The sequence below is a fragment of the Heloderma suspectum genome, chromosome 4 (genome assembly GCF_057233095.1).
Source record: "Heloderma suspectum isolate Gila_16-S chromosome 4, 16-S_ref, whole genome shotgun sequence".
Lineage (NCBI taxonomy): Eukaryota > Metazoa > Chordata > Lepidosauria > Squamata > Helodermatidae > Heloderma > Heloderma suspectum.
Window position 1 is genome coordinate 234,416,882 of NC_139461.1, and position 13,391 is coordinate 234,430,272.

General features: G+C 39.8%; 1 protein-coding gene across 4 annotated transcripts in view; it reads left to right on the plus strand.

Moving 5' to 3' along the window:
* Positions 1 to 13,391, plus strand: part of EIF2B3 (eukaryotic translation initiation factor 2B subunit gamma) — a 119,038-nt gene that overhangs the window by 13,374 nt on the left and 92,273 nt on the right. For all 4 annotated transcript variants that reach the window (XR_014790574.1, XM_084852653.1, XM_084852655.1 and 1 more), the window contains exon 3: positions 1,664 to 1,803. Coding sequence is in view for 3 of the 4 variants with exons in the window: in XM_084852653.1 (XP_084708779.1) it covers positions 1,664 to 1,803 (140 nt within the window). In the remaining variant the exon portion in view is untranslated. The remainder of the gene's footprint in view (positions 1 to 1,663; positions 1,804 to 13,391) is intronic.

Consider the following 13,391-nt stretch of genomic DNA (forward strand, 5'->3'; position numbering starts at 1 on the left):
GGGCTGAAGTTACAGGAAGCCAAATTCTGGCTGAACATCAGGAAAAACTTCCTGAGTGTTAGAGCAATACGTTAATGGAACCAATTCCCTAGGGAGGTAGTGGGCTCTCCCACACTGGAGGCATTCAAGATGAGGCTGGAGAGCCATCTGTCAGGGATACTCTTACCTGGATTCCTGCATTGAGCAGGGGATTGGACTCGATGGTCTTGTAGGCCCTTTCCAACCCTACTATTCTATGATTCTATGAAATCAGTAAATCTAACTGTTTCCTAACACTTTCCAATCTCTTGTATATAATATTTGAACATGTCTGTTTATGTTCTTGCTCTAATTTCTGAATTTTATTTTTTAAGTCCAGTATGTTTGTTTCCTTTTGCTTCCTTAGGAAGCATGTTTTTTGTATTATCAATCCTCTCATATAAGGTTTTGAAGCTTCCTAAAATGGTTGATTTTGTTAGTTCAGGAGTGTTATTAAATTGAAAGTATTCACGTAATTTAATATTTAAGTCTGACACATTTTCTTGATTTTGCAAAATAAAATCATCTAGCCACCATTTCCTGCTTATTAACTGCTTTTCTCCAGACAGCCGTTCTAGCATCGTCTGCATATATATATATACACACACACACACACACACTTGGTTTTATTGATACATATGATACTTGTTTAATTATATAGGGAGATAAAAAAATCCGTATCTGTCCTTGAGTAAGAATTATGAGGAGGAAATCGCTCTCCTGGGGATTTAAATATCTCCACACATCAATAAGATTTTCTTTTTAAAGATTTTTTATAAAACAATCAGGCAGTTTACCACTGCATATTCTTAAAGATGATCTGTCTAGTTGAGGGTTGACCACTCTGTTGAAATCCCCTCCAATAATAACTTCTTTGTCCAAATTAGCATTTATTATATTGTTCAATTTTTTTATAAAATTCCTTTTGATTGTTATTCGGAGTACCCACACATCCTACTAAATAAGTTTTATTTCCCCAATATATAATACCAAAAATAAATCTGCCCTCTGGATCAATTATCTCGTCAGAGAACTTAATTTGAGAAGGGTTTTTGACAATAATAGCCACTCTCCTTTTTTACTATTTGCTGGAGCAAAATAAAGTTCCCCTAAATTTAAACTCTTTAGTAGTTGTTCATCCCCCTTTTTAACATGATTTCTTGGGGAAATTTCAGATCTATTCTTTCTTTTTCCAATAGGTAAGAAAATTTCCTCCTTCTAATGGGGGAATTTAATCCTTTAACATTCAAAGATATAATTCTAAGTTTATTTAACATTTTTTATTACTAAAATGGAAGAGAAGGAAAAAGAAAAACAAGAAAAAATATCAATATGTTAACGATGTTGTATAGGAAACCAAGCAGATAGAAATAAACTATGAGGGGTTTACAGAAGCTGTTGGTAAATCCCTAATCTCTAAAAGTTGTTTTGCCTCTTCCACTGACTGGACCATAACCCACTCCTTTCCCATCCAAACATTTAATTTAAATGGGATTCCCCGACGTTATTTAATTTTCCTTTCTTGTGAACAGATTGTCAGAAACTTCAGGTCTTTCCTTTTTTTCAATGTCTCAGAGCGTAGATCAGAGAGAACCTCTCTGATCTACATAGTTGTACTCACCTCAACTTTTCTTCTGCACTTTAGAGGTCATTGTGGTTACAACGAAAGACGTTCAGAAAGTGCTAAACTTGGAGACGAAGCTGAAGCTGGATATTGTGTGTATTGCTGATGATGCAGATATGGGGACTGCAGACTCGTTACGGCATATTCATGAGAAAATAAAGGTATTACTGTCTTTTTATTGCTTTAGAAATATTCATTTTCACAATATTTTGATTGTAATAAACACAAGTAACATACATATATGTAGTAGGAAGAATGAATAACTTAATTAGTATTGGTACGTATTCAGTAAGGAGGAAACAAAAAAAACTAAAAAAACTTGAAGGAAGATAGTATTTTAAAAAAGATTGAAAATGTTAATATTGTCTCTAGATTTCTAATATTTGATAAACTGTTGCCCTCAAACCTGAAACCTATACAGAGTTTGTATCCTCAGATAATGAGTCAGTCTTATTGTTTTAACCTTGTAAATTCATAGGCTTCTGGATGCTTACTTCTCCATTACCTTCATTGCACTTAAGATTTTTTTGCTTCTGACAATAAATTTTCTGTTAGTTGCAGTTAATCCTTGAGACAGAATTTTTAAAATCAACAAACATATGAACAAGTGGGTCATGTGTGCCATCCCTTGGAGGAAGGGGAGATATAAATGCAATAAATACATACATAAATGTGAGATATTAATTCCATTAGGTTTTATTAAAAAAAAAAAAGATAATTTCCAAATCTAGTGATATAAGTTCACTATAGGTGCCAAAAGTCTCCTCTAAGTGACTTTCAGTGCAGTCCTATATATGACTACTCAAAGGTAAGCATCACTGAGTTCAAAGAGACTTACTCCCAAGTAAATTAATGTAAGATTGCAGCCTTAATCCTTTTGAACCACAGGAACAAAAAGTTTGGATTCTTACAGATTTTTGTTCATTTTCCATGCTGTAAATTACCAATGAAATCACATTGTAAATGCCTTTCAAGTTTACACAAGGCCAGTAAAAAAACTTCATTGATTGTTTCATGCCTAGACTCCTATTTCCTCATGGAAGTTATTTTATTTTGATTACCTAATTTAATCTATAAGCACCTTTATCATTTAACATCCAATGTTTTCTCAGATATTTTTATCCAAAGTGCATCGTCTCAAAGTACTGATTTAAATTGTTCTGCTCATTGTTGGCTCTCCAAGTGAAATCTCTGTGTCTCCTTATAGCCGTGTTTAGCAAGCCTTACCAAAGGCAAAAAGTGTCCCCTTCCCAGTAAATAGCAAGTGACCCAGTCTTCTGAAATGTTCTTCTACATACAGTAGGTTCCATTTGAGATGAACAGGAACTGTGCAAGAGCATTGTCTGGCACTGGTTCAGGTCTAACTCCCACTCACCTGCTGTTAAAGGTAAAAGGTGTCCCCAGCCAGTCGTGTCTGACTCTAGGGGGTGGCGCTCATCTCCGTTTCTAAGACGAAGAGCCAGTGCTGTCCAAAGACACTTCTGTGGTCATGTGGCCAGCATGACTGAACACTGAGGTGCACAGAGCGCTGTTACCTTCCCGTCGAAGCGGTACCTATTTATCTACTTGCAATTTCTTGCTTTCAAACTCCTAGGTTGCTAGGAGCTGGAACTGAAGACGGGAGCTCACTCTGTCATGCAGCACTCGGGTCTCGAACTGCTGTCCTGCCGACATTCCGTCTTAGTCACTAAGACTAAGACCACTAAGCCACCGCAGTTCACTTTGTCTCATGGCAGTCTCCCTTCTCTTCATTAGCTATACCTCAACCTTTCCAAATTGACTTCTAGGTTAGAATCTATTTCAAACAGGCATGCAGACAGTGGCGATTTTGTAGGACTTGAGACATTCTGGAGTTCATCCCAGGCACTGAGTAACAAAGTGGGCAGCATTGTTATAAAATTGTTAATTTTGTTGGTTAGTTTCTGGATTTATATTCCGCCAACAGGTCCTTGGGCAATCTAAACACAAGTCTTCACATGTCACAGTAAGCCATCAATCCTGGCTTAATAAACAATGAGTTTTATGACCAGCATAGTGATGCGGGCAGCCCAATAGCTCCTGCATTGCTCCTCCCTTTGCACAAGCAGATAAATACACTAGGAACCTGCTTCCCATTACATCCAAACTGGGGGCTATAGTTAATTGCTTCCAAATCTTATCTGCTTGTGTAGAGGGAGGAATGAAGGGGGAGCAATTAGTCTTGAGTGCACTAGCACATTGCTCATGTATATCATGGTTTATTAAGCCAGGATTAATTGCTTACTGACAACAGCGTCCCAGCTGAACTGTTTAAAATCTTGCAAGATGATGCTGTCAAGGTGATGCATGCCATATGCCAGCAAATTTGGAAAAAGAATGGCCATCAGATTGGAAAAAATCAACTGATATCCCCATACCAAAAAAGGGAAACGCTAAAGAATGTTCAAACTATCGAACAGTGGCACTTATTTCACATGTCAGTACGGTAATGCTCAAGACCTTGCAAGGTAGACTCCAGCAATTCATGGAACGCGAATTGCCAGATGTACAAGCTGGGTTTAGAAAAGGCAGAGGAACTAGAGACCAAATTGCCAAAATCCACTGGGTAATGGAGAAAGCCAAGGAGGTTCAGAAAAACATATATTTCTGTTTTATTGACTATTCTAAAGCCTTTGACTTTGTGGATCATAACAAACTGTGGCAAGTTCTTGGTGGGATGGGGATACCAAGTCATCTTGTCTGCCTCCTGAGGAATCTGTATAACGACCAAGTAGCAACGGTAAGAACAGACCACGGAACAACAGACTGGTTTAAGATTGGGAAAGGAGGACGGCAGGGTTGTATACTCTCTCCCTACCTATTCAACCTGTATGCAGAACACATCATGCGACGTGCTGGGCTTGATGAAGCCAAGGCTGGAGTTAAAATCGCTGGAAGAAACATGAACAATCTCCGATAGGCAGATGATACCACTTTGATGGCTGAAAGCGAGGAGGAGCTGAGGAACCTTATGACGAAGGTGAGAGAAGAAAGTGCAAAAGCTGGGTTGCAGTTAAACCTCGAAAAAACCAAGATTATGGCAACCAGCTTGATTGATAACTGGCAAATAGAGGGAGAAAACGTGGAAGCAGTGACAGATTTTGTCTTTCTAGGTGCAAAGATTACTGCAGACGCTGACTGCAGCCAGGAAATCAGAAGACGTTTACTTCTTGGGAGGACAGCAATGATAAATCTTGATAAAATAGTGAAGAGCAGAGACATCACACTGACAACAAAGGTCCACATAGTTAAAGCAATAGTATTCCCCGTAGTCCCCTATGGCTGCAAGAGCTGGACCATAAGGAAGGCTGAGCGAAGAAAGATAGATGCTTTTGAACTGTGGTGCTGGAGGAAAATTCTGAAAGTGCCTTGGACTGCAAGAAGATCAAACCAGTCCATACTCCAGGAAAGAAAGCCAGACTGCTCACTTGAGGGAATCATATTAAAGACAAAACTGAAGTACTTTGGCCGCATAATGAGAAGACAAGATACCCTGGAGAAGATGCTGATGCTAGGGAAAGTGGAAGGCAAAAAGAAGAGGGGCCGACCAAGGGCAAGATGGATGGATGATATTTTGGAGGTGACGGACTCGACCTTGGGGGAGCTGGGGGTGGCGACGGCCGACAGGAAGCTCTGGCGTGGGCTGGTCCATGAAGTCACGAAGAGTCGAAAGCGACTGACTGAATAAACAACAAAATTGCTTACTGTGATGTGCAAATACAGACAACATTTTAAAAATCTTAAAAGCCAAATTATGCCTTTTAAAAAGTTACCCCCAGCTTAAAACAGCAGAAGATAAAATGAGCCCCCCACTCAGCTACAAAACAAATTGTCTGTATTATTAATTCATACATAACAATCCAGAGGTATTTTGAGTGATTCTTCTTCCAGAGCTGACCAAGAAATGTTATTTTCTAAACACTCATCACATCTTACATTTTTGTTGATACAATTAATAACAGAATTTCAGAACTGGGATTGCCACACCACCTTTACCATGGGGTTTTGCAATGTTAGTAGAAACATTTGGGATGTTTTATCTCCTATACACTCAAATACCTGCCATTGTCTTTGAATTCACAGGGGCAGATAAGCTGAAAGTACATTAGAAGCTACATATGTTACGAGACACAAGACATGTTTCGTTATCACAGTTTAACTTTTTCATGAAAGTCACACTTCCCGTGTTCTCCACTTTTGCTTTAATTTACAAATACCGTTTTCTGTTCAAGAACAAACTTGCTTTGTATCTAGCTAGAAAATTGTGCTTAGCCATTATTAGGACATAGGGTGTGATCCAGACTTCGCATGAGGGGAATTCTGCTCATGGGGTAAAATCCAACATAAGTCCTATTTAGAGTAGACCCATTGTAATGAATAGGACTTAAATTAGTCATGACCAATTTAAGTCCCCTTCATTTCAGTGGGTCTACTTTAAGTAGGACTTTGGATTTTACGCATGGGATATTCCGCTGGAGAAGTGGGAGGCTATTTTCACAGGTTCCTCCTTTCCCCTGCAGCTCCTAGTGCTACCTCCCATGCTGTTCCAAGGAGCCACACAGAAGGGCATGTCTGGATCCTACCCTGTAATTCTAAGGGGAACACACCATATTACTAAGGGGAATATCCCATATTGTCACAGTTAATGGACTAGATGGACTAGAATTATCACATATAACAAATGTAGTAGTCTAAGCAAGCTGATACTTGATAGAAGACGGAAGCGGCTATTTTCCAGATGTTTCAGTGATGTGGGAACATTGCACATATGATAGATATTATCCATGTCAGGCTCCATCAGATGGCTGCTGAAACAATAATTCTGGGGCCATCTGCATATGTCTTATGAATCCTTTACAAAAGACTCCCTGTGGGTTTCTTGGTCTTTTCTACAGTCTTCTTCAGGGGCTTAGGACAGGAGGCACAGTTAAATTGGAGCATGCTTTTAAAGAGACAAAGAGGTGAAAATCTCAGAAGTGCAGTGTGGCTTTTTGCTAATAGGATTGTGATAACAACCTCTCACTTGTCCCCTAACTGTGTGGCTATATTTAAAGGGGCACCTAAGCAAATTACAAATTTTGAAGGCACTACCCAGGGGGCTTAAAATTATGTAAAATAAATGCCAAAATCTGTACTTGGAGGGTCCAACCCTTGTGACTCAAGTAGTTGTATGTACATATGAATATTGTTTGAATATGTACATTTGTCCTGCATGCATTTAAGAAACATAACTTGTAGTTCTTGTTCAATTAATTTTTCTCAGTTAGTGGTGTATGAGAAGGAAGGTGGAAATACTTCTGGAGAGCCAATGTGCTATAGCGGTTAGCGTGTTGGACTGGGACTCAGGAGATCTAGGTTCTAGTCCTCACTCGGTCGTGAAGTTCACTGAGTGACTTTGGGCCAGTCACTGACTCTCAGCCTCGCCTACCTCACAGGGTTATTGTGAGGATAATATGGAGAAGAGGAGGACTCTGTGAGCTGCCTTGGGTTCCTTGCGAGAGGAAAAAAGGCGGGATAGAAATATACTACAATAAATAATAAAATAAAATATATCTGGGGACCGTAAGAAGGGGCTGGAAGCTGTGCTAAATGCTGATCACTGGCTGCCCAACTCCTATCTATCTGTGGTTTCAGTCTTCTGTTGAAATAGTTTACATATGTAGAACTTTTTCTCTCTCCAACCACAAGAGCTTCTATTTTCTTTTGTTTTTAAAGGGAGCTCATAAGCCTGTTGAAGCCATCATATTGTACATTGCAGAATATCTTCCCCATTTTGCAGTGCAGTCATATCCATGCAGATTCCTGGAACCCCTCTCCATTTCACTATCTTAATTGCAAACTGCTGCATATCTCCTATTCTGTGTAGCTTCTCTAATACAAGTGCAAAGCATAGGAAGGTGTATAATTGGCAAGTATTTGATAAAACACAAATAGGGTGGAGAGAAGCTGGTGTGAAGAAGCTAAGGCAACAACTGATGCTTGTTAGTATATTGGCATTCTGGTTCCAGCCATTGCCAAAACAGGAGAGAAGTGTCTGTTCTATGCTGAAACTTCTTTTCGTCACAAATTAATTACCCAGACAAAGAAGAACAAATATATTTCACAATGAAAAGATGAGGTTAACTCTTTCATATTGAAACAGGTATGTTTCATTTAATGTTGAGTGAACAAGGGTGATGTTAGTAGTGTGAAATGTTCTGATTAAGAATCATCCCTATATCCACAGGGCTCATGGTGTTAGACCCTCGTTAAGGTACAAGAAAATACCGAATCAGCCATATATGACCATAATGTTCCACCTGATATACTAGCTACAAGATATTCATCTGACTTGTACATCCAGTTACTATGTGGTGCAGCAGAAACTTTTGTTTCCCCAGCTGCCATGAACAGAACTGGTTTTATAAAATGGAAGGGTTAAGATTTGACTTGTCAGTACAGGTTAATCTGTGGTGTTCCCTTTTACCTGGGTGGGAAGCCCTCTTGTGTGTTTGGGTGCACTGCTCATTTCATGTTTTGTTTCCTGGCAGGAAGCAGCATGTGGACCTGGGCAAAATCTCAGCAGTCATTTTTCTGAGGGTTGGGAGAAGTTCTACCAATACTGTCAGAGGACTAAGGTCACAACATGCGGAAAGGTCACAACATCTGGGATTGTTTAGCTTAGAAAAATGGCGAGTAAGGGGAGACATGATAGAGGTATACAAAATTATGCGTGGTGTCGAGAATGTGGATAGGGAGACATTTTTCTCCCTCTTTCATAATACTAGAACCCAGGGTCATCCCGTGAAGCTGATTGGTGGGGAATTCAGGACAGATGAAAGGAAGCACTTCTTTATACAGTGCATCGTTAAACTATGGAATGCACTACTAAAGGATGTAGTGATGGCCACCAATTTGGATGGCTTTAAAAGGGGATTGGACAAATTCCTGGAGGAGAAGGCTATCAATGGCTGCTAGTCCTGATGGCTATATGCTACCTCCAGTATCAGAGATTGTATGCCTATGTACACTAGTTGCTGGGGAACATGGGTAGATGGATGCTTTTGCACTCATGTCCTACTTGTGGGTTCCCATGGGCAGCTGGTTGGCCACTGTATGAACAGAATGCTGGACTAGATGAACCCTTGGTCTGATCCAGTATGGCTGGTCTTATGTTCTTATATTCTTATGTGAGAGGAGCACATGGCATGTCTCTTCCCCATGCTGTTAGTGCTGCTTCTGGAAATAGGAGCAATGCTGGCGTGGGAAGGAAACTCTGCATAAGCTCTTCCCTCGTGGCCTTTAACTTTTCACCAAGGGGCCCAGGAAAGACCCCATGCAGTTAAGGGTGATGTTGGAAGGGGGTTTTATTGCAAAGCCACAGATGTGGCCAAGAAATATAGCTCCTTGATAAGCATAGGGTGATGTCCTATTTTCTTTGTCTTCAGTGACAGACTTAATTAGCCAGGAATAGCTGATGTTCTTGAAACCCCTCTCAGTACCAGTTGCTGGGGAGCATGAGTAGGAGGGTGTTATTGCCCTCATGTCCTGCTTGTAGGCTTCACCTAGGTATCTGGTTGGCCACTGTAGAATAGGATGCTAGACTTGATAGGTTTTGGGTTTGATTCAGCAGAGTTCATCTTGTGCTATGTTCTTAAACCCCTTGCTGGTATGTACATAGATCATTTGACGGTTTTTTGGAATATGAAGCTAGAGCTTTGGAGAGTGTATGTGCTCATATGCTGTATCAACATTTTGTTTTCCCTAAGTATTTTTCAGTCTGTTAAGTTCTTCTCCACCTTGTGTCACTACCTATACTCTGGCCAGCTATTAAAATGTAGCGTTCCAGCAATGTAACAGCAGTGGAACAATTTTACATTTTTCTTCCTTGATGTGCAAATAGAAGCCTTCACTAACACTCGATGAACTAATCTTCATGCTTTAAGCTATCATTGTTGATAACTTTGACTATGAAATAATATGTCAGGTGGCCCACCTGGTTTCTCTGAATTTCTTCAAAGCAAAGTTCCAAAAACTGTACTCAAGGTCCGTCAACAAATAAGGGGGGTGGGAGAGAGAGAAATAATTTATCAGAACAGCTAAACAAAGACTGGGACTCCAGATTTGTTTGGTATGTGCATCTTTTGGAGCCACATTGTGGAAAGTGTGATGTCACGGCAGTGGTCTGTATGCTGCTGAGGGTCACTGATCCGTGTAGTCTTGGATGGAGCAGCTTAGCGCTTCACTTCCTCTGTTGAAAAATCCCCTTTCCAAACACATGATGTAAGAAGGCTCACCGTAACGGCTGGGAGGAGGAATCTGAATCTTTCTCATACAGTTGATGACAACTTGGTGACCATGGAAAGAAAAACTTCAAGCTCGTAATAGAGATATTTTTGGACTGTTGGTAGATTTTTTTTAAAGAACCATGAAATTCATCTATGAGGAGACAAATGGGACCTTTTCCTCCCTCACTTAGAAGTTAATTTTGAAATAGATAAACAGAGCATTTCATTTTCTTAAAGCATTTCTCCAGACTCCTTTATTGAGGCTGAAAGGATGTTCTGTATACTTTAAGCTTGCAATGTGTCTCTAAAATACAAATAACAGCTGCTTTGCCTCACTTACCTCTCTTGATGGTGCCGTGGAGACTCTTGTGCTTTGCGTATGATGTTAGCACGTTGTACAGCAAAAAATAAGGAATACATAACATAGAATAGAATAGAATTCATAACATAGAATCATGGAAATAGCCCAAATTAGGGCCCAGTTCTGACAATGGAACACATGTGGAGAAGATTAGATAATACGGTGCAAAACCTGCATGCATTTTTCAGGAAAGAGCCAAAAGCAGAAACAGGTAGGGAGTCTAACCATCTCTTTGTTGATCTTACATATGCGTTCATTCTCAGATGTTCTTGTTTCTTTCACTGAAAAGACACTAAGCAGGGCCCTAATAGCCAGGAGGAATTCATACAAGGAGGAGCACTCTGGGAGATATGGAGGTCAAGTTCAAGTGATGTTATGTTAATCCATTTTTCCTGCATAACACAATTTTGTTTTATGGCCCATTGAAAATAATACAGAAATTCCCAACACACATATGGTGGTTAGTTGCTCAAATAGCTGATGTAAATGTATCGTTTATGCTCCTTTTCCCCAGCCCCCGGGGATGGAAGAGATGTAGAGGGGGCTGGTTTATCTATCCCACCCCTTTATAAATGATGGTATATCCCTTGTCAAGATTTTGGGGGAGCGGGATGGCTTGTAAAGTTAGAATCATCCAGGCAAGAAGGCAATTAGGGCCAGTCTTGTTTGAAGAGAAGCAGGGCTCTCACTGCTGATGCAGAAGGAGAGAAAGATGAATAATATAAGCATCTCCTATAGGTATGTTCTTCAGGGCTTTCCTTGACTCTCTTTAGAAGTTCATTAACTCTATGATTCTATGAAATCATAACTCTCCAATAAAATCCTGCTCTCTTGGAGTCCCAATCCGACCCTTCGGGGCTTCCCAGATGGCCTTCCCCCAACCATGAATCATTTGGTTCCTGGCATTTGTACAGTTGTTTCCACAATTCTACAAGGTTAAAATGCCTCTCCTAAGGCTTAGTTGCTGTCAGTAAAAGCTTTAAGCTAAAAGCTGCTGGTATTTTGGGGTTGGGCGCCCAACCTTTTTTGCTTTTGGCCCCACCCACCATTGGAATGCAGTCCCCGAGAGCTTCTCCAAGATGGAATTCGGCCCTCGGGCTGAAAGAGGTTCTGCACCACTGGTGTATCTGATGTGGCATATATTTAAGATATGCTTTATTGGTGTTCTTCATATTTACATAATTCATGACATCAAGTGGGATCACATTTCCCGCCCCTTCTTAACAAATCCATAGGTGTGATTATCTCCTTCCAATCAGTGGCTCATCATGAAGGTGTAATAGATTTTTGTAGTATATAGCTTCAAAAATACAGGCAATACCATTTATTTTCTTTCTACTGCACCAGCCATAGAAAGTAAAGGAAAATACAACCTTCTACTAGGGTGCTCGCCTAGTTTATTTTTTCAGTCAGCCATTAGTTTATTCTTTCAGGGGTTCCACACTGGAAAAAGGGCATCCATCAGACAGTAAGGGCTTTATTTATGAGGGTGTTGGTGTTTCAAAGGGGAGGCTGTTGAATCCCAAAAGAGCCTTTCATGGTGTACTCTCAGCGTGCATCTGAGGCCACTGCTCTGCTCATCAGGAGGAGAGACAGAAATGTGGGCTTTACTTAGCAACGGTGTGTTTCACTGGTCCCTCTGCTCTCTGACGTTTATTTACATATTGAGCGAGTAAATGGGTAGAACAGATGGCAACCAGACATTTGGTGGTTCTGTTCCCTTGCGCTCCTTGGGGGTCTTGCATTCAGCCTTTGCCAAAGTTCATCCTAAAACGAGAAGCCTGTTCGCAATTATGAAAGCCTTGTTGGCAGCTTACTAGGGTGACAGATTAAAGTACATTAGTTAAATAATTACAAGATTGAGTTAACAAGTCCAGATAGCTGTTTCTAAAGGCATGTCCATGAGACTAACATGGTTTTTGTCATTTAGGAGAATGTTTTTCGATTTCAAAATAAAGGTATCTTACTGGAAAAAGAACAGTCTGGTGTCTCTAAAAGCATATAGACTGTAACCATATTGCCAAACCATTTTCAACAAATTTTGTGCTGTCACAATGAACTTGGCAGATCCAATATTCACAGCTTTTAAATTGTCTTAAAACGGTGAAAAACACATGGAATCTTAATGACCATTTACAGCTGTCAAAAATTGGTGGTGGAATTTTCTGCTTTGCAAATGATGACAGTTTTGCTAAGGTAGAGTTGCTCTGGAGTAGACAATTGGCATTTTATCTTTTGGGATTTTTCTTTGAAGAAAGAATAATGGAACATTATCTTTAAAAACAACATTAGAAGAGGGATATGGGTGAAGTTTTCAACTTTGATAATAATATCTGTAATTTTATTGATGAATTAACATATTTGCACACTTCTACACCATGACTACTGCTGGATGTGTTCCTATCTCTGTACAGCTTACACTTTACCAGTGGTAGTTTAGTGTTAAATTACTCATTGAAGATCTGGTAGTAGTTCACTCCTATTTCCCATGGATTCCATAGAAGAGATATATTAATGGTTCTGTCCGCCTGGACAGAAATAGTTGGGGTAGAAAGTGTCCTTTTAAAAAGTAACATCAATCCCTGCCTTATTCAGTGCAACAGAATATAGGATAGCCTCTTTTCATGAGGACAAAGCCAAGAGGAACAGAAATAGCTTGCTGCTAATTAAGGGGGATTGTTAACAGTACAGTACTGCTTTATTGAGGAAGTTAATGTGGAATTAACTCCTGCTCTTTAAAAAGGTAGGGGCAAACTCACCTCTTAAGCTTAAGTTCTGTTTAGAGCAAAAGCTAATAATGAATGACTTTGATGGAATAACTTTGACAGCACATTGAGCATATCTGCATACAGCATGCTATGTGGGTTGTGAGTCTAATCTGCATTTGATCTGGGGAAAGGTATCGCTTATATAATGCACGCAGTTATTCCCAGCAGTGCTTTATTGTCTTTCAGAGATTTGTGAGAGTTTATTTCAATCTTTTCAAAAACAAATTTTGATTTTCGAAATGGAAGTGGAAACAGTTATTCACAAATTAACTGTCTCTGTTCCTTTCCTATCTTTTACCTCTCAAGTATTCTAGAAATTTCACAGAAATATGTTA